This window comes from Agelaius tricolor, unplaced genomic scaffold, assembly GCF_023055355.1.
Source record: "Agelaius tricolor isolate 1412-34295 unplaced genomic scaffold, bAgeTri1.0.p SCAF_7, whole genome shotgun sequence".
In the NCBI taxonomy this organism is placed as follows: Eukaryota; Metazoa; Chordata; class Aves; order Passeriformes; family Icteridae; genus Agelaius; species Agelaius tricolor.
This window is the reverse complement of record NW_027269267.1, coordinates 24018142-24044355: the sequence shown is the minus strand read 5'-3', so window position 1 is coordinate 24044355 and position 26214 is coordinate 24018142. Positions and strand designations below refer to the sequence as shown.

The following is a 26214-nucleotide window of genomic DNA, read 5'->3' as shown; positions in this document are numbered from 1 at the left end:
AAGGATCTAAAGATGTATCTGATATGTTCAAGGAAAATAGCCAGATTAGAAAGTACCACATGGGCAACCTAATTAAAAATCTTAAATGCTTCTTTTCTTTTGTCATTAACTATTCTCACAAGCAGCTACATCCCTGCCAGGTATTTAGGGACATGCTTCCCCTTGAGCACTACTTGGTGATTTAAGGCCCAAGGGTTTAAACCATAAAAAAGAAACTACGACATAATTAAGTGCTATTTACGTAGGCAACATATCCACAACTTTAATAAAGCTGTGTACAAACCACAGATTTTTAACCGGCACTGACTTTTTTAAAAATAAGTTTTATAAAATATTCTATAATACAAATTGTACCCCTTGTATCTTCAGTAATGCACATTTCATTTAGTTCTATATTCTTGTTCTAATAAAATACCTTTTACTTTAACTAGCTCAGTTCTGTTTGCCATTATGATAAGTATATATTTTGCAACAGCTTACTATTTTCTAAACTGGATAAACTTGTGGGGCAGGAAATCTTTGATTTCAGCTTTTGCAAAATGTAAATATTAGCAAAACACTTTACATTACTGACATGTTTTGATCAACAGAGAAAATAAAAATAAAGCTTTTATTCTAACCATATTCTAAAATATGAGCAAAAGTTTTATGAGCAAGCAGAACTTTAAGAATTCAGGAATATCTGACAGAAGCCACATGTTTAAAGGTAAGTTAACATTTCTAAAATTCTGATTGTTATACTTTGTTGAAACATGGGGATATTCAGCACCTTGTAGCAAATATTACTAAAGCACGAGATAAATCTTCAGAAAATTATGGATATTATCCAGTAAACAATCCTTGACTGCAGAAAAAGTATTACCATTGGAAATATATGCTGAAATATTCATAAATTTCTATTAATAAATGACTTTTAAAAAGATAAACAATTATATTAATTTGTCTTCCCTAAAATACCTATAAATGAATCAAATAGAAATTGGGTCAAATACAAGTACATATAACACTACATTACTTCAGGGTTTTTGACCTAACTCCATACTCCCACTGCTTGGAGTTCCTTATTTTCTGAAAAAAAAAAAAAAAAAAAAAAAAAAGAAAACCAATGAATACATTCTTTGGAAAATATTTTATTTTTTTATTATAAAATGTACAGTATATTGACCTTAATATTATAAAACACTGTACTGTATCAGAGTCTTGTAAAGACCAATAATTTATAAAATGAGACCAATTTCATTGTTACTCTTTCTAGTCTCATAGTCAGATTAAAAAATATATATAAAATAGATAATGAATTAATTGACCATAGCATCCTTAGTAGCTGGCAAATGTATGTTCATATGTTAAGGCAGCTAATCTCTGCATGTATTTTTATTAAAATAGATCACTCTTATTTGCTAATTTAGTCTTTGATTCTGAAGAGCTGATAGAAGCATGAACAGAAAGGTTAATAATCATATTCTATAAGCCTAGATTATGAAAAGGCGCTGCAGGGTATAAAGAAAATTATGTTTTACTAAAGTACTTCTATCACTGCAGCTCACTTATGAACAGTTAATACTTCTTTGGTACTTTTAAGGTGCTTGTTAGAACAAGAAATAGCTTTGGACTATTGACAATAGAGTACTTTAGGTCTCAGATGCTATTGGATAGCATGAAAAACATTACACTGTCTTAACAATTTTAAGACCTTTTACAACATGTTAGTCTTCTCAGTTCCAGACTTACTACCATACTGAGTACAAAAGAAATGCAGATTAATTCCTTTTTCTTCTCTTGTTAGCCATTGTTGCAAGCAGTACTCTCCTCATTGCACTCGTTTGGCAGTGACTTGAACACAAGTATCCAGTCAAAGGCACTTGTTTTAATGTTAGAATATGTGTATGTAGGTTGTTTTAGAATCACTGCCTAGTATATTTTTAGCAGTGCATTTATAGAAGCCTGCATCCCTTTGAGTGGACTGCTGGATGACTAATGACCCCTGAGGATGGAGGAATTTGTTTCCATACAGACGGGATTGAGCTCCTGATGTCAGATGTGATTTATCTGGAAGCTCCCACGTTATTTCTGCTTTAGGAATCCCAATGGCCATGCAGTTCAGTTTAACTGAATTTCCAGGTCTGGCATAAATGACAGGTGCTGGCTCACTGGTGATCCGAGGAGGATAGGCAATGACAATGACAGGCACAGTCATAACAGAAGTGCCATACTCTGTTGACACTTTGCACAGGTAAGTGCCCCTGTCAAATACAGAAGCCTCACGCACTGTCAATGAGCCATTCTCCATCAGGGAAAAGCGACCCACGGCCTGGGGGGCATCCATAACCATACCATTGGGCAGTGTCCAAGAGATCTGCGCCCGCTGGTTTGCCTGGGTGATGCAGTGAAGCTGCAGAGTTTCTCCATTGATGATGCTCACCAGGTTGTTGTACTGGTTGCTAATTTCTGGCCTGAGTCCTACCTTCAGGAAGACTACTCGTTCCACATACCCTCCTGGGTTTCTGGCTGTACAGCGGTAGGTGCCAGCATCCCCAGCAGATAAGCTGCTGATGTGTAAGATCCCATCCCTCTTATGGTAAAATCTGTGCAGGCGACTGCCACTCAGCACTTCAGAGCCATTGGGAAGGATCCAGCTCGTGCTGGGTTTGGGATTCCCCTGGACTGAGCAGTTCAGATTGATGCTGTGCCCAGCAATGGCAGTGATCCTTTCACTGACAGGGTCTCTGAAGGAGGGTTTCTCCAAATGGTCTGTGATGAGGAGCTGCACAAGCAGTCTCGCTTCCCCACCTTCGTTGCGCCCAATGCACACGAGCTGCACGGCGTCTGTCTGTCTCACCCCCCTGATGTCCAACGTTCCATTGCGATGCACAGTGATCCTGTTCCCGTAGTAGGGGGCCGGCAAGATCACTCCTTCTGGAAAAGCCCACAGGACACGAGGAGCAGGGATGCCCTCAGCTTTGCAGTCAATAAGTTTCCGGCTGTCTCTGGTGGCTGTCTCCCGCACAGATGTTATCGCACTGAGATGACCATTGATTCTGGGAGGCTGAACGTCAACATGGATCCAGACTATCTTCCGATCTTCTCCAGCACTGTTCCGTGCTACACAAGTATAGTTACCACTGTCAGACCTTTGGGCCTTTTGGATGAGGAGGGTGCCATCTCTGTATATCTGGTACTTGTCAGACAGGGCAGGAATAGGCCTGTTGGTTGGGGAAAGCCAGGTCACCTTGGGAGTGGGTTCTCCTTTGGCTTCACATGCGACTGTGACAACATCGCCATAAGGTACGTTAATAGTGATGAATGTTTTGTTCCTGATGGTTGCAGGCTCTGCCACCACTTTGACCCGCACTTTCATTTCATCCTTCCCAATCTGGTTTTCAGCATAGCAGGTGTAGTCCCCTTCCTCTCTCAGTCCAACATCATTGAAATACAGGGTTCCGTTATCAAAGACCACATATCGCTTCGTCCGGCTGCCGCTGTCATCCGACTGCATGAAAGTATTGATCATGCTGCCATCTGGAAGACCCCAGGAGATCTCTGGGTTTGGCAGACCTGTGGCTACACAATCAACTTTCAGGTCCCCTCCATACTTGACCTTGTGGTTATTCTCATTCTTATGTTCTATTTTTGCTGGTTTCATCATCACATTCACTTTGAGGACCACATAGTCATCCCCTATCTTATTGCGGGCCACACACAAGTAATCTCCTGCATCTTTGTCTGTAACTGAATGAACAACCAAAGTCCCGTTGCTGAATACTTTGATTCTAGTCTCCAAAGTGCTGTAAGAAAAGAAAAAAGAATCTAACATCAGCTACAAAATCACATTTTGGGTATAAACTACTGAGAAAAATCTGTGGGAGAATAACAACTCAACAGTATCAAAAGAAAAAAAAAAGGATAGGAGAGGAAAATTGCTACTGTTAAATAATTAGATGGTCACAAATTTCCAGGATATTCACCACCAAAAAGCAAATGGAAAAAAATAATTCTACTCACTTGTAACCAAGTAATTTTATTGTGTTTAAGACTTTAATGCTGTTTTTGACCACTAAATAACAAATTATGGTGGTTTTGACTCTTCTGACTACTTGTACATTATTTTATAACAGTGAAATATGAGACCTCTGAATTATATAATCGACACGAGCCTATATGGACCATAATGGAGTCTGGTACCTTGGTCTTCAGCTGAAAACAAATCAAGATGAGGAACTTCCTCTGGCATTGGGTATAAATATTAAACCTTTAGAAAAGCCACAAAGAAGCCAAATGTTGCTAAGCTTTCCTTTTTTCAAGGAAAAAAAAATCCAGTATGCTATAAAAGCTTCTTATTCCTTTCCACTTCACTATGGAATCGGTGTATTGTGGTCAAAACCAACTTCCTCAGTAGGACAGTTTTCTTCCCAAAGTAGTTCTCTAGTATTTGAAAAGCAGCCCACATAAAGATCATGAGGGAAAATTAAAAAGAAACACAGTATTTTTTTGTTACCACTATGAGGCATAAAATGCAATCTGGATTTTGGGCTATATATTTTGTGATATACAGGTTACCTAAATATATTTTTGTCAATATAAAACAAATTATGACTATGTTAAGCTGTGAAGAAAGTTGTTCCCAATTATGCATTTTAATTACAGTGCATTTCTCATCTCTTTATAGAGCTCTAAGGTGAGTTACAAATAATTTATAGCACAGAAATTTGTTTTCAACCAAGTGTTAGGACAGTTATTGTAGAAGTGATATTTTACTTGATATTGCAAACATTGGAAAACATATTGTTTTAGGCATTTACATACAACCAGGTTTGCACAGACCTTATTTTGCAGTAACATTTGTTTATACATGACGTTTAAATTATTGTGTTTGTTTAAGTAATTATAAGTTGATTTATTTGCCCTGTATTTACTGTGTGTAATGATTTGCCTAAGAGATAAAATTCAACGATCCCTTTTCTGCAGGAGAAAAGCAGGCACCTGTGCAATATTATTCAGAGTAAGCACATTGGAACAAGCAGTACACAAGCTGTATATCTGGACTTTTTGCTACATTTACAAGTGTCTGTAAAAGACAAACAGTAGCAGCTTATCCTAAAATCTTGAAGCTAACTTTTCAAGAGTAATACTGCTTTCAAGAAAATTATGCTAAAATATGACTTAAATTTTTTGATATAATTTGAAATTCCTTCTTAAGGATTGGGAGGATCATTCAAAACCTGCAGAAGTCAGGAACGAAACCTGTGTGGGCTTTTCTCTAAGTTTATCCAAACTGCAATTTACCTGCAACACCCCCAGTAGTTGATTCCCTTACCTGTGAAGGGAATCAATCATCCTTTTGGAAGGCAACCTCCATAATATCCGAGGCCAAGGGTCACCAGAAGCACTACAGTCCAAATGCAGGATGCCACCGTATGTTACATCTGTTCTCTGAGGAGAGCTCCCAGTGATCCTAGCATTAGATGCGTGCTTCTTCACATGGAGTTGAACTGTTCTCCTGGCAGCTCCCACCATGTTAGCAGCAATGCACTCGTAGGTCCCACTGTCCTTGGGGGAGACATTGCGAATGTAAAGAGTCCCATTAGGAAAAACAAATAAATTCCCATTGACAAACTGAGAAGGTCGGATTTGGGTGCCATCGAAGACCACCCAGCGAATGTTGGGAGCAGGTGCTGCTTTGGCAGTGCAGTGGATGTTAATACTGCTACCAAGGGGCAGGGAAATGTTCTCTTGCTTTTCCTGCTGGATGATGGGGGGTAAGGCTGCAATGTGCAGCCTCACTGCAATGCTGTCAGCTCCTGCAGCATTGCTTGCTACACATTTGTAAACTCCTCGGTCTGAAAAAGTTGCTTGCTTGATAGACAAGGTTCGGTTTTCATGAAGCATTATCCTGCTTTCTGTGGTTGTGACTGCCTGCAAAATCTTCCTATCTGGGAAAATCCATGAAATTAATGGGCTTGGAGTCCCGCTAGCCTGACACTCCATTGCTATGGTATCTCCAAAGTATACCGTGACATCTCGATAGCGGGAAAGTAAAATTTTGGGCTGGTGGGCTACAATTGTGAGCATAACCATCATTTTATCTTCACCATGCACGTTCTGAGCTGTGCATAAATACTGTCCACGATCCTGAAGCTGAGCATTTCGGATAAGGAGAGTACCATTTTTCCAGACTTCAAACCTTTGTAACTTGCTGTTGGCTGTCATTAGAGCTCCTGTGAAAGTGAGAGGAAAAAAAGAAAGATAAAGCCAAAGGGTTTAAAATGTACATTATTGCAATAAAGAAGTCTTAAGTGAGATTTTAGGTTTACTCAACACCAATTACAACTTTGGAGGGCCTACATGACACCTTCTGACTCTATCCATAGCACAAATTAGTCTTAGTTTCTATGGCAGAACTAACCACTATCTTGCAAATACGGACAGCAAGGAAATTTTTGAAGGCCTTGTTTTAGGATCCCTCTTAAATCTTTATGTAACTTTTCTGTTCCTTTTGCATATGGAGATGATACACACATCAATATTTAAGGTAGCAATGTTAACAAACCCATACTCAAAAGTATTGCTGTAATAAATTCTAACTGCTATGAATAAGCAGAGTTGGCTGCTTTTCACAGCCAAAAACTATTCTTCAAAAATGAACTCATTAAATGGTAGAGGTTTTCTTTTACTACAAGAAACACTGCAAATCTATTATTACTTGTAATGATTAGTTGCAATTAATCATTTTCTCTACAGTGATTATAAGTGACAGGAAGCATTTTTCAGTATTTTGAAGTATTCCTGTAATCATGTTGCACTTCTGTGCAATACCCCTACAGACCATACAGAAGAAATTTTTTATCTGTCTTACCTGTAGAGACTTTTGTCCAAGTAATAAAAGGCTTGGGTTCCCCAACTGCATCACAAGGGATAAAAGCATCCATTTCAGCAAGGATGGATATGGTCTGAGATGCTTTTGTGATAATTTTAGGTCTTTCTCCATGTACTCTAAAATTAGTGGAAGACTGAATTACAGTTGAATTGCGTGGCATAATGCCTCCCATGTAAGGAACAGATGGAAATTTTTGATGACGAAAATGGACATTTTTAAAAGGATGAACTGTAGGGCTTATTTGTGGTTTTGTGCGCTGAAAGGCTGGAGGGGTGATCTTTAAAATCACCCGTGGTGATGTGGTCGTTGTGGCATGTGGCATTGGAGGCACTGGAATAGCTGTAGCTTTCTGCACTGTAATCCCAGTAGGTAAGACCTGAGCAACCTTCTTCTCATTTGTGTCTTTTGGCACTGGTTGACTAGGAACATCTGGTTTAGGATGCATACTTAAGTTAGGGAATATCCTTGTTCTGTTGAAAACGAATGGTATTCTGGAACTGGGGTAATAGGGGATCCCTTGACTTGGTAGTCTCCCAGCTGTGCCTCTGTTATCTGGAATATGGTTATTTCCAAAAAATCTTGAATTAAAATTGTATCTGTTCTGACCCTGATTACTGAACTTGCTTTCGGTTAATGGATTTGTTTTGTGAAATGGAGAGGCTTGTGTTGGGGCAGTTGATTCTCTCTGGGAAGCAGAAGTTTTCCTGTCCTGGATGGTATGTGCTGCATAGGCTGTTATCTCTGGTTTGTTTGTGTAGTGAAGAGGTTGATGTGTTATAAAATAGCGAAGAGGGCCCTGTGTTACAGGAAGCTTCATTGTGCCTCTTACTGGAATGTGCTTTGGAGGCACAACAGGTAGTCTTTGGTTTATGCTTGGTATCATTCCAGCAGGTGGATGGGGAAGACTTGGATTTAGCAGTAAACTGTTGTTTGACTTGCTACTATACAACTCATTGAATTGCTGCTCTTTGGACTGTATGCTAATCCTGTTCTGGTTAGAGGAAGGAGTAGGGTGAACATTCTGTTTTGAGGTCATCACTGTTTTGTCACTACCTGCTCCAACTTGTTTTGCTTCTGGGAACCTTTCTTGGTTAAAGGCATTACTCTCCTTGGCTGTATAATGAAAAGAAGAATGGGAAGTGCTTGAAATGGAAGGGGGAAGAGTGACAAGTTTTGTAAATGGAATAAAAGCAGTGGATGTAGTAGGAGGCTTTTCAGTCGTCTGTGAATGATAAAACACACGTAACATAGATTCCTTTCTGTCCAAGGAAGATGGCACTGTCCCAGCCTGGGAAGTAACAGATTTCTTTGTCTCTCTAACTGGAAAAGTCTGAGTTTCTGCAGTGCTGAAAGAGGAGGATAAAGTAATTATCTCATACTGCTGAGGTGGCTCAGTTTTTGCTGGTGTTTCTACAAATACTGTGGGCTTCCATGGCTCCTTTGAAACTGAGAGGTCTTTAAAAACTTCGACTGTGCCAACAGGAATACTTAAGTCACTCATAGTGGGATACGCCACCTGGAATGTTCCAGCAGTTGTTTCATTAACCACAACTTCTAAGTCAAATAGGTTAGGCTCTTCTTGAGATTTTGGTTTTGTTGATAGTATTGAGTATTGAGTATTTCTATATGCAGGAGAAGTTGTGGTCCTTGATTGTTCTGCCGTATGATCCACAGTTTTAGAATCTGCTTTCATGTCCTTCTCCGCAGTGACATTGTCGAATGACTGGTATGCTGGCACTTCACTTTGCTCTGGTTTCAGAGATACACTTGATTCTTTCGTGGGAAGCCCATCATGTACAGCATATGATGATAAAACTGTGATGGGCTCAGTCACTGGAAATTCCAAGGTTTCAGGGTTAGTAGGGTGTGGCACATGTTTGGCTCCAGGTGGAGAAGTAGTAGGCCCAAAAGAGAAAGTTGTGATCACATCTCTGATTTTTGTAATTTTCTCTGTGACACCTGAATCAGGAATTAAGGAAGGAGTGGATTCCATACGCTCCTCTTTCCTAGCCTGTATTTTGGTGTTTTTAAGATCAGGACTTTTAGGAGTTGCAGCAGAAGTTTTGGTAAAAGCTTCAATTTCAGGTGTCCTTGGAATTATAGGCATTGCCTCTGTGGTTAAAACAGGACGGGGCAAAGGCTTTGGTCTTTGTCGGATTCTGTTTGGCCTTCTCCTTCTCCCATAAGGCCTTTTTCTACCATGCTGAGTAATAAGTGAAGGCATAGTCTTTCTATATGGAGTTGTTGTGGTGGCCAGAGTGGTCAATCTAATCATGGAGGAAGCCGTTTCTAACTCCTCTGCTGTTCTATGAGGAGCATTAGCACTATGCAAAATGAATATGGGATTTTGTTTTGGAATAGCCAAGTTTCTATGTTCCTCTGTCTGAGAATTGTCTGCATAACTGCTGGGTATGCTTTCTTGAGTCACTGTATTCCTCTGAGTTTCAGGTTCTTCTTCACTCTGAACCCTAATGGGGGTGACAGCTAGAAAACTGTTACTTAAGTCTGCCACTTTTGTATGACCTGTAGATATTTTTTTGCGCTGGTATCTTGCATCATTGCTCTTTTCTCTAATAAATGGAAAAGTAGATGAAGGAGCAGTGGTAGTGCCTACAGCATCTGTTGGGATGATCTCAACAAACTGAGAAGGTGCCGAAGTTACAGTGTCAACACTAATTGGGCCCCCTTCATTTAACTTCAAGCTTTCCTCCAAGGTGCTATGAAGATCCACAGTCTGAGACTCAGCAAGGAGAGTAGCATCAAGTGGTAGCTCAGCAAAAGCAGAATTTTCTTCAGATATAGAAGATACAGTTTTATCTACATTTTCCACTGTGAATAAACTGCTCTGAACATTAGGAAAGTTTGTCACAATTTTTTTGGCTAGAGGTTCTTCAGTAAGAGCAATTGAATCATCTGTCCTGACATCAAGATGCTGCTCCTCTTGCGGTTGTGGAGTTGGAGAGACAGGAGTCAAATATGGACCTGACAAAGCAATTTCTACAGTGTCCATACTTGCAGGTGTTTCTAAAGCCCTGTGATTGGAGAATGGTTCAGTTTCTGACCTTATTAACACAGGCTGGACTGAAAACACTTCTGTGTTCTGTGAAGCAGTGACTGAGAATTGCTCGTCTTCACCCACAGGTGATGCATCAGCAGAGGAATCCACCACATCAGCTCCTGTCTCTGAAGACGGAGGGCTGGCTAAGGGATAAGGGGCAGGAGTAGTTTCCTGCAGGACTGATGGCAGTGAAGTTGTTGCAGAGACAGTTGTAGCTGTCGTTCTAGGAAGATTCTTCCCACGGACCTTTGCCAAAATGTCAGCCCAGTGCTGTGGATTAATCTGTTTGCTTGCCACATTGATTCTCCTTCGAGATTCAAATACTCTCCGGCCTTCTGCAACATTGCTGTCTTGGGTTCCATCAGTACTTTTCCAGATTTTCATTTTCCTTCTGCCCTTCTTCCCCTTTTTAATTTGAGCTTCTGGAACTTGGTCACTTTTTTGTTTAAAAGGTATTTCCCAGTCTTTTAGGCGGTTCTTTCTTTGTGGGAACTCCTCCACCCCTCCTGCCCCTGATCCCTCTTCATCATCTATGACCCGCCCTCTTGTTTTTGACAAACCTTTTGAGCCTGGGCGCTTCTTTAGTTTGATTCGTTTAAATGACCTGTCAGACACCATTTTATTTACTGTGACCCTTACAATAATCTGATCTGATCCCTGCTGATTGACAGCCACACATCTGTAATGGCCACTATCAGTGACATGGCTCCTTGGAATAAGCAAAGTACCATTGGGCAGCATATAGCCTTTTGAAGAGTTTGATAAATCATTGAGTACCTGACTGTTTGGAAGAATCCAGCTCAACTGTGGATCTGGGATGGCAATTGCATTGCATGGCAAAGCTATTGGATCTCCAACATTTTTTTCAACTCTCACTACATCTGAATCAGCTAGCTGAATAGCTGCAGGCTGCACAGCAAGTCTGTAAGGCATTATGTCCACATCATCTCTCACTTGGGCAATGCAGTGGTACACACCTCCATCAGTGTAACTCACTGCTTTGATTATTAGTTGGCCACTATTGAGAATGGAAAACCTACTGTCTTTGTCATTAAAAGGTGCCTGCAGTTTAGTTCCATCTGGAAAAAGCCACTGAATGGAGGGACTCTCAGAAGCTTTCACACTGCAGCTCAGCTGACACTCTGACCCTTCCACCACACTCTGTACTGTCCTCGTGCTCTGATTTTGCTCTATCATTACCCAGTTTCTCTGCTGCCTGGTGGTTTTGGTATGAATTGTCTGAGAAAACACAGTAAAAAAAGATAGCACCACTTTTTTCCCTGTACTCTCACGCCTGTTTAATTGGATATTTATAAGAGGCTGCATCACCCAGGAAGGCTCAGCAAGTATTTGAGCTTTTACACCTGTGTAGTAAAGAGCATCATAATCTGAGCCTTGCCTGTACTGATAGATTATTTTAGGCTCTTTTCTGAGCATAAGTTCCCTCTCTAATTTAACAGGTACTTCACTGTAGTAAGCTATAAGCTTCCATAATTTTTCATAGTTTTCTCGGTTCATTGGACATTCAAAATCCAGTGCAATTGTGGCATTTATATCTATCTCCTGAGTCTGGATTTGATTCCACTGAATTTTGGTAGAACCTGTTGGTTTTTTGATTTCACAGTTCAGGTGGACTATATTGCCATGCTCATCAGTCATATTTAGAGTAATGTTCCATGGCGAGGCCTGAAGTTCTTCCAGAGGGAGTTCGTAACTGTCACCATCATCCTCATTTTGAGTGCTGCTATTTTGCCTCAGTGAGGACTGAATTACAGGCTTCCTACAGGAAATATCTTCCAAGTTTTGAATATCTTCTTTCTGCAGTTGTTTTGGGCTGCTACACTTAGCACACAGCTGCCCCCCTTCATAGGCTTTGTCCTTTTTGCATTTTAAAACACCTGAAAAAATAAAAAAGGAAGAAAGAAAATAAAAGGGAAAACAAGACATAAATAAGCTGAAAAACTGTTCTAGTTAGACAACTCTCAGAAATATGAAATAAAATTCATGAGGATTGCGTTATGATTATAAGGCAAGACTTATAGAATGGCACCTCTTTGTTTTACAGCTGAATGGGCACCCAATTCTCAATCTGACCATGATTTCTTTGCATAGAAACCAAAGTGTGCAGGGCAACATTTAAATCAGCAACAAATTACTCTCTGTGTCAAAAAGTCTGCATTTGTAGTGACAGCCTAACTTGTGGATCTAATATGAAGAGGCGTGGGATCTTTCAGCTTTCAAAAATAGAGCATTTACCAGAGAAATGCTGGACTTCCTCATTAAATAATCCAGGAAGCTTTTTATTATTTCTCTATTGATGAACAGCATTGGCAGTACATAAAATTGCCAATGCTGTTCTTTTTTTTTACTGTAGCTACCAAAACAGACTGACTAGTTCTTGCACTTACAAGCTATTTATCAGCAGGAAAAAAATAAAGTGCCACTTCTTCCCTGACCTCTGAAACAACTGCAAACTTTGTAATAATATAAAAAAGATAAAACAGAGAAGGAGAGCTAGACCAGGAAATTACAGTCTTGACTCCTCTCTTCTGTCAATGCAGACTCTTGTCTGCCAAGTAACAATCATATATTTATCACATTGTTCTGCTCACTCAAATGTCAAATGTACCTTAGGTATTCAGTTTGAAACCATATAGTAAATAAAATGTATTACAGTTATTCTAGGAATAAGTATCATCCTGAAGAATGAGAGATCTTTGAAAGAATGAACAATATACCAGTGGGTTATAAGGCAAAATGTCAGGAGAAAGGGAAATACACAGCAAATTTTCATACCATTATTTTAATGGAAAATATGTGCTTTGCTAATCTGAAAAATCAATTTTCTGGAAAAGGTGTTAAAAATTAAATATATATATATATATATATATATGCAGTTTGTCACTTGCAGATTCAAACCGGATGTTTCAAAGATAAGGAAAAACTGGCCCACAATCAACTTGGCAGTGGCTACACTAGTCTGAAGAAATTTAATAACTCTTTCAGACAGAATTCCCAAAGAAGTAAATGTTATAGCAGACACAGATACAAATTTGTCATACATGAAAATGGCATGGATAAATTATTCCTCCCTCCAAAAATCACTACTGTTTTAGCATACAGAGGTAACCTAACTGAATAAAAATACTAGCAAGTCAACACTGCACTAAGGAAGGAATGTTCAGCTAATATATCATTATTATAACTTACAGTAAAACTTAAGTACATCCATTAGACATACACACACAATTTGAATCAAGAACAGAATGTAACAATATTAAAATGTAAGCTGGTGAAATACAGTATTTCAGTCAGATGACTCAAATATCTGTTTAGTCAGGAAGACTTATATTACTTATTTAAGCATCAGACATTCCTAAAAAGCACTGTCCTACAGTCAAGTGCAAAATTGCAATGAATTATGTATTCTAAGATTACAAGACCCACCATCATTCACCATACGTGCTCCAAAATAATTACATAAACCTTGGGACTCCATCACTTATTTGAGACATCTTCAGTTACAATTAAATGCCAATCCCCTTTTAATAATTTTGCAGAAGCTCTGGCGTGACACCAGCTCTTCTGCCGCACTGAGATACCCAAACTGAAAACTGACACTCAAACCCCTCCTCATTTAGTGTATTCCTGATACAGAAGCATTATAAAGCTCTCTTTTTTGCTTCTGCACACAATCAGAAGCATTCCAGCCTAGACATTGTGATACTTTTCTCATCTCTAAGACTGAACAAAGATAGACAAGCTATTTTATGAAAAAAAAAATACATGGTTGAAAATAAATACATTGTATGCATGTGAAAATACTTAATATATATTTGCTCCATTATAAAAGGAAGTTGTGGTCAATGAAGAAACACAGATGGACATGAAGAATGCATATTACAGCATTAATGTTAATAGATTCAAAATTAGAGGGCTTAATCAGGAATTTGGTAACCTGATTTCCTTCCTTCCTTGGACAAACAAGTTCAAATCCAATGTTACCACCTTCCATGAGAGGATACACTCAGCAGCTTTGTTGGCTGAGGACAATTGGCAGCCCTTACCAAAGGTACACTGCTGTGCAAAAAAATGCAGTAAAAAGTTATAACCTCTTTCCAGTTATAAACTTCACTACCACTTCCAACATCCCAAATGTAATGGCTAATTTCTTTGATGTTAAATACATATTTTTATCTAATGAAAGAAAACTGCTTGCTTTTTACAGTGTTTTTCAAACACACACATTTATAGAACAGTAACATGATTTAATACTGCATTTATACATCATGTAGGTAATAACACTTAGGAAATAACAAAACCATCAACACACAGAACAGGAAGAAAAAAAAAAATCCACATTAGGAGTTCAATAAACATTGGTAGCCTATGCTCCTACCTCCAGAAACTTCATTCCATTCAAGGAGCCACTTCAAACTGCAGTCGCAGTCCCATGGATTTCCATGAAGGTAAAGATTTTCCAGCAGTGGCATGCCTTGAAACATCCCAGCAGGCAAGGTCCTAAGAGCATTTTCAGATAAGTAGAGATGTCTTACTGTTGACAATTTGAAGTAATCAAGGACCATAAATGTTGAAAAGGTGTTGGGGTGAAGCTGCTGGAGCAAATTTCCTTCCAGGTGGACAAGTCTTAGAGAGGTTAAACCATTAAAAGCATTTGGATGAATAAACTCAATTCTGTTGTGGTCCATGTGCAGTCTCATTAAGCTTGAAAGTCCTTGAAGAGTTTGGCCAGTTATGGCTTTCAATTTATTGTAACTAATTTTGAAAACCTAAACAAAAACCAAAACAAACATCAATTAAAAAAAAAGAACCAGATATTATTTTTATTATCTAAATCCAAATAGAATAGCAATCAAGCAATTTTTTTCCTCCCACATTCAAATCTTTTGCACCACTGAAAAATGATATGTTGGCCAGAGGTAGAATAAAACTGAGTGTTAGTTGGCATTATCAAGTTAGACGTAGGCATAGTTAATAGATATCCAATGTATTTTGGGGGAAAATGGTATGTTAATCCTAAAAAGGCACTATAAAGAACATTTAGTTTTATTTTCAATTTTTCATTGAAGTTAGTTTTGAAATTTAGGAAAACATAAGCATTACCTGTAGAGACACAAGATCTTTCAAAGCACCATTAGGAATATTCTGAATATCATTTCCATGTATCATGAGCAATTCCAATTTTGTAAGTCCTGCAAAGGAGTTTTCATATATAGACTGTATACTGTTAAACCTGGGGAAAAAAATCACACATGCAGTTACAATTTATACACTGACTGTCATGGACTGCAAATGTAAAATTAGTATAATCTAACTTTCAGGAAAAACTGGAGGGACTTTAATGCATTGTCAAAAAGCCAGAACTTACTGAAAGACATATACAAGGCCCAAGCATACTTAGCTCATGTTTACACTACGATTTCTTTCAACTCACTTTGTCACACTTTAGCCATAAATTAGGAGTAAAAGTAATAAATAGGCATTTAAGTTCTAATAGTTGTCAGTATATTTTTCCATGCAGCTCAGTTTATAGAATGGAAATAAGTTAATGGCCTGTGGCCAAACCATGATGCTATGGAGCCTGGCAAACTAGACAAGCTGCAGTGCTGCCAAAGTAGCATTTAAAAATAAATACATAGAGATTTGGAGAGTAAACATTAAAAATGGGTTATCTCCCAAACAGCACAAGAAGCAGTAAGTCACATCCTGCTTCACTTACTGCTACAACATGTAATTGGCTACATTAACTAAATACATAAGATCTAGGAATTGACCTTCCAATTCCATCATTTCAGCCTTGAAACTCCTCTTAGATAAGGAATACAGAAAAATCTACTCTTTGAAAATGAATCAGTTTTGCTTTGGACAAGCAAATCAGGCTTCATTTACCAGTTTGGAAGAGTTACATTTGGTGGCCTAGCTCCACATTTGTGTTTTTCATATGTATACAGAAAATTAAATGTAGTATCTAATCTAGGCATGAAGTCTTAAAACTAAGCATAGAATTTTAGAGATTTTTTCCAATTTCTTGGTATTTTCTAGAAAGCAAGAGAAGACACAGCATGAAATTAACATACTTTGAATATGGAGAAAATACTTTTGGATCTTCACTATGTTATCTATCTAAAGATCCTTAATTTGTTAAATTTTATAATAGTGTATTAATATTTTTAGTCCTTCTGCACATCCACTAAGCTTATAGCAGACATCTTATTAAAATTCCTAATTTCAAAATCATTTGAAAAAAAATATTAACTTGTCTAAATAAAAAATTTTCCTGAATAATTACCAGTTAGAAAAAAAATCTTCACCCTCTAAATGTATAGCACTTAAAACAGTAATATGGTAAAGGTACTCAAAGTGCAACAACAGACAGTTAAGACAGTTTCTTCCTGGGAAAGGACATAACTCAGAAAATGTCATTTGTAGTGATGAAATACAAAGGGAGGAAATGTTTTTTATGGTAACAGTATATCAAACAATGTACTTTACTAAAAAATGAGCCCAAACGCCTTAGTAACTTAGAAGCCTACACCCCATTTTCAAAAGCAATTGAAGGATCTGAGTACGTATTTCTTTAATGTAGCTTTACTGAGCACAAGAGCATTTTGAGAATAAAATTAGGCTTTAGGTGGATAAAATGTTGGTGGATAAAAATTTTAACTATAGAGAAGCAAAAAAAAACCCTAACCAATATATTATATATCACTATTGCCAGTCATTGCATGATCAGTTGCAGCTCAGGCTGCAGACCATGAGGTTGTCAGGGTGAGTTCATCATGGGTTGTGGGGCAGCCCTGACACCAAGCAAAGAGGACTACAACTCTTGCACTCTTCCGTGTCACACAATGACCCAACATGGTACTTTTGTGAGATGAAGCCTACCAACAGTCCCTGCTTTCTTGTCGGAAAATCTGACAGATGTGAGTTGGCAATATCCTGGCAGAGGACAGTGAGTTGGAGTCTGAGCAATCTCTTCCCAAAATATGCTTATACGGTGCTTAGTGGCTTAAAAAAAACTGCAACAAAACCACAACCCCAAAGGCCATGGATCAAATCTCTTTCCACTGTATTCATTTAAGATATGCTATATCTCATTGTTCTCCAAAATGCTCCTGGGTTACATCATAGAATTTTACTCCTATTGTGTTTTTGGTTATTTTTTTTTTTTATTCAGGTATAAAATTCCATATTCTGTAGAAATCTCATAATACATTTAATTAAATATCTTTTTTTATACACTTTAAAAGTCTAAATGTTCTATTTGCCAAAGAAGAACTCACACTGTGGTATAAAGATTTATTTGAAAATAATAGTAACTCTTGTTTGAAAAAAAAAAGCTAAGCTAATTCCTCCATGCCAGCAGCTGTAGTGTTTGAAATACAGCACCAATGGGTAAGTACCCATCTCTGTGATTCTACTTGGGAAGTACAGAGATCCTGGTTTGCCCCAGCTGCACGAAGCATTCCAGGCTCCTGCACTAAGAGCACAAAACTGTTTGCCCCAAGCTGCCATACGAACCCGAAGTTGATCCTTTCCACGTGTTTGGGGATTCGTGCTGGCACGGCTGCCAGGGAGCGGAAGGTGCAGTGGACCTCGGTGGGGAGGTAGCAGGCGCAGGGCTGGGGGCAGCCCAGGGCGCCCTGCGGCAGCCCCAGCCCCAGCAGCAGCAGCACCACGGACAGCGCCCCAGCCGCCGCCCGCTCCCCCATCTTGGCGCCTCCCCTCGCCTGGCAACTCCTGCGTTGTTGGGGGTAGGGAGGAAGAAAAGAGAGAAGAAATTATTATTTTTTAAAACTTTAATACATTCTTTATATATTTTAAACCCTTTCTATACCTAGTGATTACCTGCATTGTCTAGAAAGTCTTTAGACAACCAAGGCCAAATTCAGTTGGAAAGCCATTTTCTTTATTCCATGTCATTTTCTGTTTCAGTGTCAATTTTTCCCCCATTACTCGTTTCTACTAAATACCTATTCTAAAAAAGTTATGCTATCTCCCTATGGTAATAAATTTTATAGGCTTATTCTGAACACCAAGAATAATACTCACCTCACAAAAAAGCTAGAAAACTTTTAGGGACATATCTAGCTCAAGCAAATTGCCAGGGCTCCCTCTACAGTCAATGAAAGAAAAAAAAAACAAGCCATAAAGCCATAATCACTTGAAGATTAATAATATCAGTTATGTACCTCATCAGATAACAAGAAATAGTACAACTGAGGTTCATTAGGTCCCAAATTAGCAAACCCACCTCACCTAGCTGCCTAATTTTTAGACAGGCTATTAACTTTTGGTATGGTAAAATGTGGCTCGATAATCTCATTCATAATAGATATGGGGAATGATTGAGATAGAAAGTGTAAGAAAGAATTGGTCGACCATAGATCTAGACTCTGTCATCCTTTGCCATGGGTTGCTCTGTGATGTTGGATATATTCTAACGCTGCAATCAAAACAAACAGGTATTATGATAGATCAAAAATGATAAAAGTAGACAATTTGTTTAAAAGTGTAAGTACAGATCTCAGAGGAAAAGTTTATAGTATGTCTACCAATACTCAAGTTCACATTTTTGGAACTGCATGTCAAAGTCTGAATGGCTACAGCCATGGAGAGTCATTTGAAGAAGCACAGACAAGAAAACACAACTGTTACTGATTTTCAGCACAAGTAATTTCTGCAAATCAAGTCATTTATGTAATGTCTTATTACCAATTAAGTACCCTAACTCTGGACAAGTAAGTTTAAAACACTTCTATTTTTATTCCTACCTATAGAATAATTTGAAAACTTTTCAAATTAAAGTCATACAAGAACACAGTCTGTTATTAGCAACAGACATTTAATATTCTTGCTTTATACAACACTGTGACAATAACAGAATTCACTTGTACCAGGTATAATTAGTTCCATTAGTTATTTGCTTGTAGTATAAAATTCAGATTTTCTCAGATCTCCAAGCAACAAGACACACATTTTTTCCCCAAGATTACCATGTGCAAACTATTACAGTTCAAAGGAGAGGCTCGTTGGGATGAAGAGTTTTCCCAAATATCTGTGGTCAAGTTAATGGGATGTTTAGCATTCTTTACGAGACAAATAGCTAGTAATTTGTTTAAGAATTTTCAGGTGCTGTTTTCCTTACATTCTCCTTAATGAAAATTCCTTCTACAAAACATTCCTACCCATTCAGATTCCTTTTGTCCCTTTCAGGGGATGTTCACTGAGGTGAAGAGGAGGCTGCAGTGCCTCGTGAGGGGCTGGGAAGGGTCGGCGGGCGGGACTCACCGTGCCCTGCCCGTGTCGGACGGAGGCACGGCCGGCCCCGCTCCCCCGGGATGCGCTGGGATCTGCCGCGGCAGCTCGCACCGCGCCGCCCCGCCGCACGGGGGCGCCATCAGCCCCCCCCTCCGCCATTGGCTGCCTCCACCGCCCCGCGCAGCGTGCCGGCCAATGGGCTGCGGCCCCGCCCCGGGAGGCGGGGCGCGGGCGGAGCCCCGAGCGGCGGCGCTGCCCTCACGGCTCCCGGCGGGGCGGGCGGCGGGAGGGCGTGGCCGGTGTTGCGCGGCCCGGGCCGTGCGCCAGGAGCGGCTGGGCGGAGGGGGCTGCGGAGAGCCGTGGGGAGCCGTAGTCCCCCTCGCCTCTGTGTTTCCTTCTGCCGTACCGGAGGACAGATGCTTCCCATTAAGGAAGAATGTCCCCGCCGGACCGGGCGACGGGAGCCCCCGGGCTGTGGGCGAGCGCCGACACACGGCGGCATCGGCTGCGGGACGCCCGACAGCCGCCAGCCCAGCCGCTTCCCCGCTCCCGCGCAGTCCTGCCGGGGAACCCCAAAACCCAACCCGACCGCGCTCCGGGAGCGGTGGCGTGCGCCGCTCCTTACCTGCGGCTGGGCGAGGCGCTCTCGGTAGGCGCTGCCCGCCGCTCCCGATGCTCCGGGCGGCTGCGGGCGGACGGCGGCGCGGGGCCGGCGGTCACCTGGACCCCGGCCTCGCCTCCGGCACCGGCTCGCCGAGCCTCATCGCTGCCTGCGGTTGCCCGCCTCGACGCCGACTTAGGACTCCTCATCACCCGTCATCCTGCGGGATCCGCCGCCGCGGCTGGGTCCCCCCGAACGAGCATAAGCGACGCGCGGCAGCCGGGCAGGCACCGCCGGGTGCTGGTTTGTATTGACTGCTATTGTTTCCGAGCGCTCCCCTTCTCCGGGTGCCGCACGACCCCGCCGAAAGTCGGGACGCCTCAAGCGCTCAGCCCCGGCGGGAGCCCAGCGCGTCGCTCCGGGGGCTCCGTGGGCCAGCGGGCGGGCGGGCGATGCGGGCGGCCCCGCGCCGCCGGACGGGCTGCCTGGGCGCGCAGCTCTCCCCGCGGCGGCAGCGTCCCGCCGCCCGCCGCCGCATGGGGACCAGGGATGCGGGTGCCGGGGCGCCGCGCTCCGCCCGCCTCCCCGCGCCGGGCGCTGTGCTGGGGGAGGGCGCGGCGCAGCGGCTCCTCTTGCGGGGTGGGCGGCACCGCCGGGCAGGGGGCGGCTGCGGGCGGGCCCGGGGCGGGGGGTGGCTGAAATAGGCTCCGGAGCCGGCGGACAGGGGTCGCGGCAGTTGTGGTTTCTGAAGTTTACAGAAAGTTTGTCTCTGGGACCTGGGCGCATCCAGCACCGTTGAAGCACTCAGACGTGCAGCTACGCATCTTGTGCGTTCGCACACACGTATACTCACAGGAGTTCAGCACATAATCCCTAACTGGACCCAACAGTTTGGGTTTCTTTCTCTTCCCATAGTGATATGGTGCTTAAAGACATGGTTTAGTGGTGGGCTTGGCAGTACAGGGTTAATGGTCAGACTCGATGATCTTGAGATCTTTCCCAGCCTTAAAGATTCTTTGTTATAGGTCTCCCATCACAACACAAAGAATCAACCTGGCATTAATCCTTATACTTCATACTGGCACAATTCTGCTGCAGAGACCTGTATCATGTCTGTGTGTGGGAATTTGATCTCTGTAATCATACTCAAGGACAGAAACTCCAAAAAATACATGTGAACCGAAAACCTCAGAACTGAAATAGAGAGGAAATTACAACAATAGAGGAAAAGACAGCCGCCAGTAATTAACCAGACTGAACGTAGACCCAGTCATTAATTACCTTTTAAAATGCACCAGAGAAGCAAACTTTAGTTTAAAGTCATTAAATCATTGACATCCCTCTTCTCAACTTCTCTCTTAGCAACTGTTCAGTACAGAAAAGTAAGCCTATCTCTAGTCCAGTGAAAAATGCATGATTCAGAAGACCATACACTAGAATCTAATCGTTTCTGCTGTGGGGTTTTTGGATATGCATAATTTTCTGTTCCCTGGATAGACAATGTGGACATTTCCCTCATCTGTTCTAAAAAGCCAAAAAATTCAGTCTTTCAAGTTGCAGAAATGAGTATGGATGCATCTTAAGTCGTAAGAATGCCTCTGAGTTTTGATATGGAGCTTTCAAATTCCATCTCCAAGGTAAGTAAATATAGGGAATGGCATCATATTCAAGGCTGTAAAATTGTGGCCAGTGGATCATCACCAAATTAATAGAAATAATAAGAATCCTAATCAATTAACCATTTTTAACTTTGAAACATGTGAGTGGTGTGATTATCAAAAGGGTTGGTGGGTAAACCTCTTTAGCTGTTTGCAATAAGCTGTTGTCAGAATCTGGACAAGTCATATCTTCCAAATGCTTTAATAAAGTTTCACTTTCAAAAGAAAAGCTCATTATGCATGCTTTTACCTGCAGATTCTTTTTTTGTGTTGTGGTATGTTGTCTTTTATGTCATGTTGGCAGCTTAGCTCCACACAGCTAACTTACTCCAGTAAGTCTCCCTCACTTACCCAGTTTGATGAGGGGGAGGGAATTGGAAGGGAAAAAGTTTGAAAATCTCGGGTTGAGATGAAGACAGTTGGATAGGTGAAGCACAACAAAAGCAAAACAAGGAATTCATTCACTACTTCCCATGGGCAGACAGGTGTTCTGCCACCTCCAGGAAAGCTGGGTGTCATCATGAACAAAATTGACTTACTTGTGAAGGCAAATGCTGTAACTCCAAACATTCCCCCCTTTGTAAAGCTGCCCCAGCTTTACATGCTGAGCATGACACCGTAGGGTGGATATCCCTTGGATCGGTTGGGGATTGATCCAAGGAGCAGTCCCAGCTGTGTCTCCTGCCAGCTCCTTGTGCATTGCCAGCCCGCTGTCTTGGCAGGATAGTGTGAGAAGCAGAAAACACCCCAGCACCACATCAGCCTTGATCAGCAGTAAGATAAAGCATCCTTGTGTTTTTCACACTGCTTTGGTCACAAATTTAAAACACAGCATCATATAAGCTACATTTAAATAAATGCCAGAATAAAATATTGCAGACATTTAGAATAACAACACTACCATGATGTTCACTATCTTCAGCATAATTTTTTTCAGCCAAGCAAAGCCAATACCAGCCCATATTGTTGTAACAACTCTGTATTAACAGTAAATGCATCAACAGTTCCCAGGGTAAAAACCACGCTACTTTAATAACAAAGCATATTTGCATATTTAATTTATTGCAAAGTTTTACCATTTTTTAAATGTAAATTGTGAAAATGAAAAGTATTAAGGACAGGATTTTTTAAACTGATATGTAGTAATTACAGTTAGGGAGTTAGCAGTAAATAATGTCCTTGGTATGAAACTTGTAGATGCGACATGTGCTTGGACAGCCCTGTGGTCACAGTATTTTTTAATTTTTTTACTTTGAGGTTTCAGCTATATTTCAAGGGGAGGCATTTACTGGTATCTAGATAGCTGCTGCAGCAGTGTAATTTCTCTGATGTTAGCTTGTCTGGCATCTGGTACAGTGAATGGTTGGAAAACATCTTTACAAACTGTTTCAAGTTTTTACACTGTGTATAGGGACAGGAAGAGCACATGAATGGTGAAGGAAATCATCCATGTCACTGATATTTGCCATTTCAGCTGTGGTACCTGCTGTTTACACAGAATTTATGGAGTGGTAGGAGAATATTTCAAAGGAACAAGGAAAACCAAGTAGAAATACTTGAACTGTAGGGAGCACCAAGTGAGTTTCTGATACAGTCATTTCTGAAAGTTAGTCTGAAGGTAAAAGGCTGTTCCCATGAACAAGAACCTGTTTGTTGTAGGTAGCAGCAAATGACAGGCTTTTTGGCAGGACTGGGAGGCAGCTAAGGGTAAGTCAAGCATGAAAGTTTGAGGAAATGGTGCAATTAGAGAGAACTGTCTTTCTTATTTTCACTGAAGTTCACTAATTGTGAAATACCTTCACTTTTTTTGGATTGGCAGTGTTTGAGGGAAAATTCCATCACTACCACTGTCCTTGTGGTCATTTAGCTCACAGGCTGAGACGTTACCTTCAACTTTCAGTAAGAGCCAACATTGAAGCATGGTTTTGGCAAACTATTGTAGCATGACTGCTCTCTCAGAAATGAAGTTTTGGGTTTTCTAGGAGCCAGTTATCTGTTTCTCTCTTTGCAGCTGCAATGCCAGTATGCTGCTGCCCTTTGCAAGGGCTCTTCTCTATACCCTTCTTCAGACAACTTATCTCCTCCTTGCCTTCAGTTTTCCTCTTTGGTTTTTGTTGGGTTTTTTTGTTTTGTTTGGTTTTTGTTTGTTTGTTTGTTTTTAACATGGTTTAGCTGCTCTTAATGGTTTTAGGCTGAGAGTAGATTTAGATTGGATATTAGGAAGAAATTCTTCACTGTGAGGGTGATGATGCACTGGAACAGGTTGCCTAAAGAAGTTGTTGACACCATCCCTGTAAGTGTTCAAGGCACAACAACTCTATGCAGCACTACAGGCTGGGGGCAGAGTGGCTGGAAAGCTGCCCAGTGAAAAAGGGCCTGGGGGTGTTGGTCAACACCTGGCTGAACATTAGGAACATTGGAACAGGCTGCCTGGGGAGGTGATAGAGTCTGGGAAATCTTCAAGAAATGACTGGACATGGCACTTAGTGCTATGGTTTAGTTGGCATGGTGGTGTTCAGTCAAAGGTTGGATCTTGGAGGTCTTTGTCAAACTTGATGATTCAATGATTCTATTCTATGATTTTAAGGCCAGGTTTTATGGCACTCTGAGTAAAGTGGTAGAAGGATGATCTTTAAGGTCCCTTCCAACTCAACCTGTTCTATTATCCTATGATTATCCTTCTTGCCCCAGCTTCTGCTTCCTGGTATACATAGTGTACTGCTTTAACCCATAGTTTTTGCTGAAAGAACAGCTGTAGGTGCAATGAAACTTCCAGTCTTCTTTCGTCCCCTATTATCTCTGCCCAGCACCATCCTTCTCATAGCAACGAGTTGGGATTCTCTCTCAGTTTCTCTTGTCAAGCAGCCTCATGCAGGAAGAAGAGAGAGCACTGAGATTCTGTTTATTAAACAAGACAAATTTTTTGAGGTTGAAACTGATGTTTTTTATTTTCTATGGTTTAACAAAGCAAGGAATAGACCATCACAGTCTTACTGATGAATAAACTTGATGGACAAGTGGACTTTCCTGACAGCTGTCTCTAAAAGAGGAGAAAGAGGAAGTCCAGAAGACTGAAAATCCCATGAGTGACACACATGAAAAAGCAGAAGTTTTTAAATGCCTTCTGTTGGAGCTGGTAATAAATTAACTATTGCTTTTACCACTTGGCAGCAAATGGAGGATAAATTTTTGCAGATGAATTAGGGCCTTGTTTAACTTCCAGCAGAAAAATGAAGAATTCTAGAAAAGTTGATGGACTGCATTCAACTTTATGATGCAGAAAAACAAACTGTTAGCTTACAGAAATAATACCCATGTGCTGTCATGACTTGTTCACTGCTTGTCTTCAGGCACTGAGTATTTGTATTGGGAGAGCATGCTGGGTCTACTGCCAGTGTCAGTATTTCCTTTATTTACTTTTGATCTTTCATGTGTTTGAACTATAATGCCTGACAAGTTATATCACAAACTAATTGAAGTAAATGCTGATTAACAAGAAATGAAGAAAAAAATGAGGGTCAGCAGTGTGGGAGGGAAAGCAATGCTAGGCCAAGGCTCACTGAGGTATGCAGGAAACACAGGCAGCAGAGGAGGCAGGGAGTTAGTAACAGAGGGTGTATGGGGCTGCCACAGCCTTGGTGGGCCTTCAGCTGCCATCAGCAAAACAGAACTGTTTCTTGTGCCAGTGCAAACAAAAATATCACACGGCTGTCCTTGCTTCCAGTGCCTTTGGGCATGTCTGGTGGGTGGCTGGAGCCCAGTGGCTGTGTCTGCAGGGCAGCTCCAGACGGGGATTGCATAGCTGTGTTAGCTTGATCCCATGTCTGCCTTTCCACAGGGTTTGTTTGCTTGAGCACAGCGCTGGGCTGACACTTCTGCCCATCACGTATCTCTGGATTGACTTGTATCCGGAGACCTTTGAGCACAGGACAGACAAGTGCTGTATACACTGCCCCACTACACAGGGCTCTTCAGTTTCCCCCAAACCAGTGTAGCCCATTTGGACCTGGCTTATCTGAGGGGTGACTTGGATGAAAACCCACAGGGCAAATTCCTCTTGTTACCTCGAGAGATGCAGTCCTGCTTTACCTTTGTTCTAAATGACAAAGCAAAAGGGCAGGAAATGGTGTAGCCTCTTAAAGTATTAACAAGTGAAGGAATAAAGAGGTACTGTGATTAAAAGGATGAATGAAAGAATCTACTTCAATCTGTAATGAGAGGTACCGCTAGAAGAAGTAGGTTTAGTTTCCTCTGACTGTGTGCCAGTATCTCTTTATTTCTCTTATTTTATTTCTGTTTTCCCAGTGAAATGTTGTGAAGAGGAAGTTTTTCTTTTAACTGCATAGGATACTTCTAGCAGACTGTTAATAACCTGGGAGTAATAACATGGAAACTGTTGTTGGGCATTTTCTATGCCACTTCCACATCTTTCAAATGAAGCATAACAGAGCCAAATTTTCTTCTTTATGTTGTCAGCTAAAGAATTAGCTGAGGAAAGAAAAATATTTCCCTCTTTTTAAAAAAAAAGCTGGAATAAAAGAGTTGATGAGAACTTTATTTCATTTGTTTTCTTTCCTCAGCTAAGAATTCAACTTTTATTAAAGTATTACCAAAGGAAAAAAAAAGGAAAAAGAATAATCTGTAGCAGTGGGCAGTAAACATTCTCCACTTGAGTCTTCTTCAGTGTACTGTGGTTTACACTGTATTATTTGGCACTGAAAATTACAAAAAGTTTCTCCAC

The 26214-nt window shown here is 40.9% G+C and overlaps 1 protein-coding gene across 1 annotated transcript; it reads right to left on the bottom strand.

The window, feature by feature from the left end:
- Positions 1-1110: 1110 nt before the first annotated feature.
- On the bottom strand, positions 1111-20024 carry MXRA5 (matrix remodeling associated 5). The gene is made up of 7 exons (XM_071430588.1): positions 19840-20024; positions 17475-17693; positions 15057-15186; positions 14332-14722; positions 6854-11830; positions 5315-6215; positions 1111-3785 (listed from the first exon to the last, which is right to left on the bottom strand). Exons 1-7 carry the CDS (start codon positions 20022-20024, stop codon positions 1874-1876), a joined length of 8715 nt encoding a protein of 2904 aa, XP_071286689.1. The 3' UTR covers positions 1111-1873.
- Positions 20025-26214: the final 6190 nt, after the last annotated feature.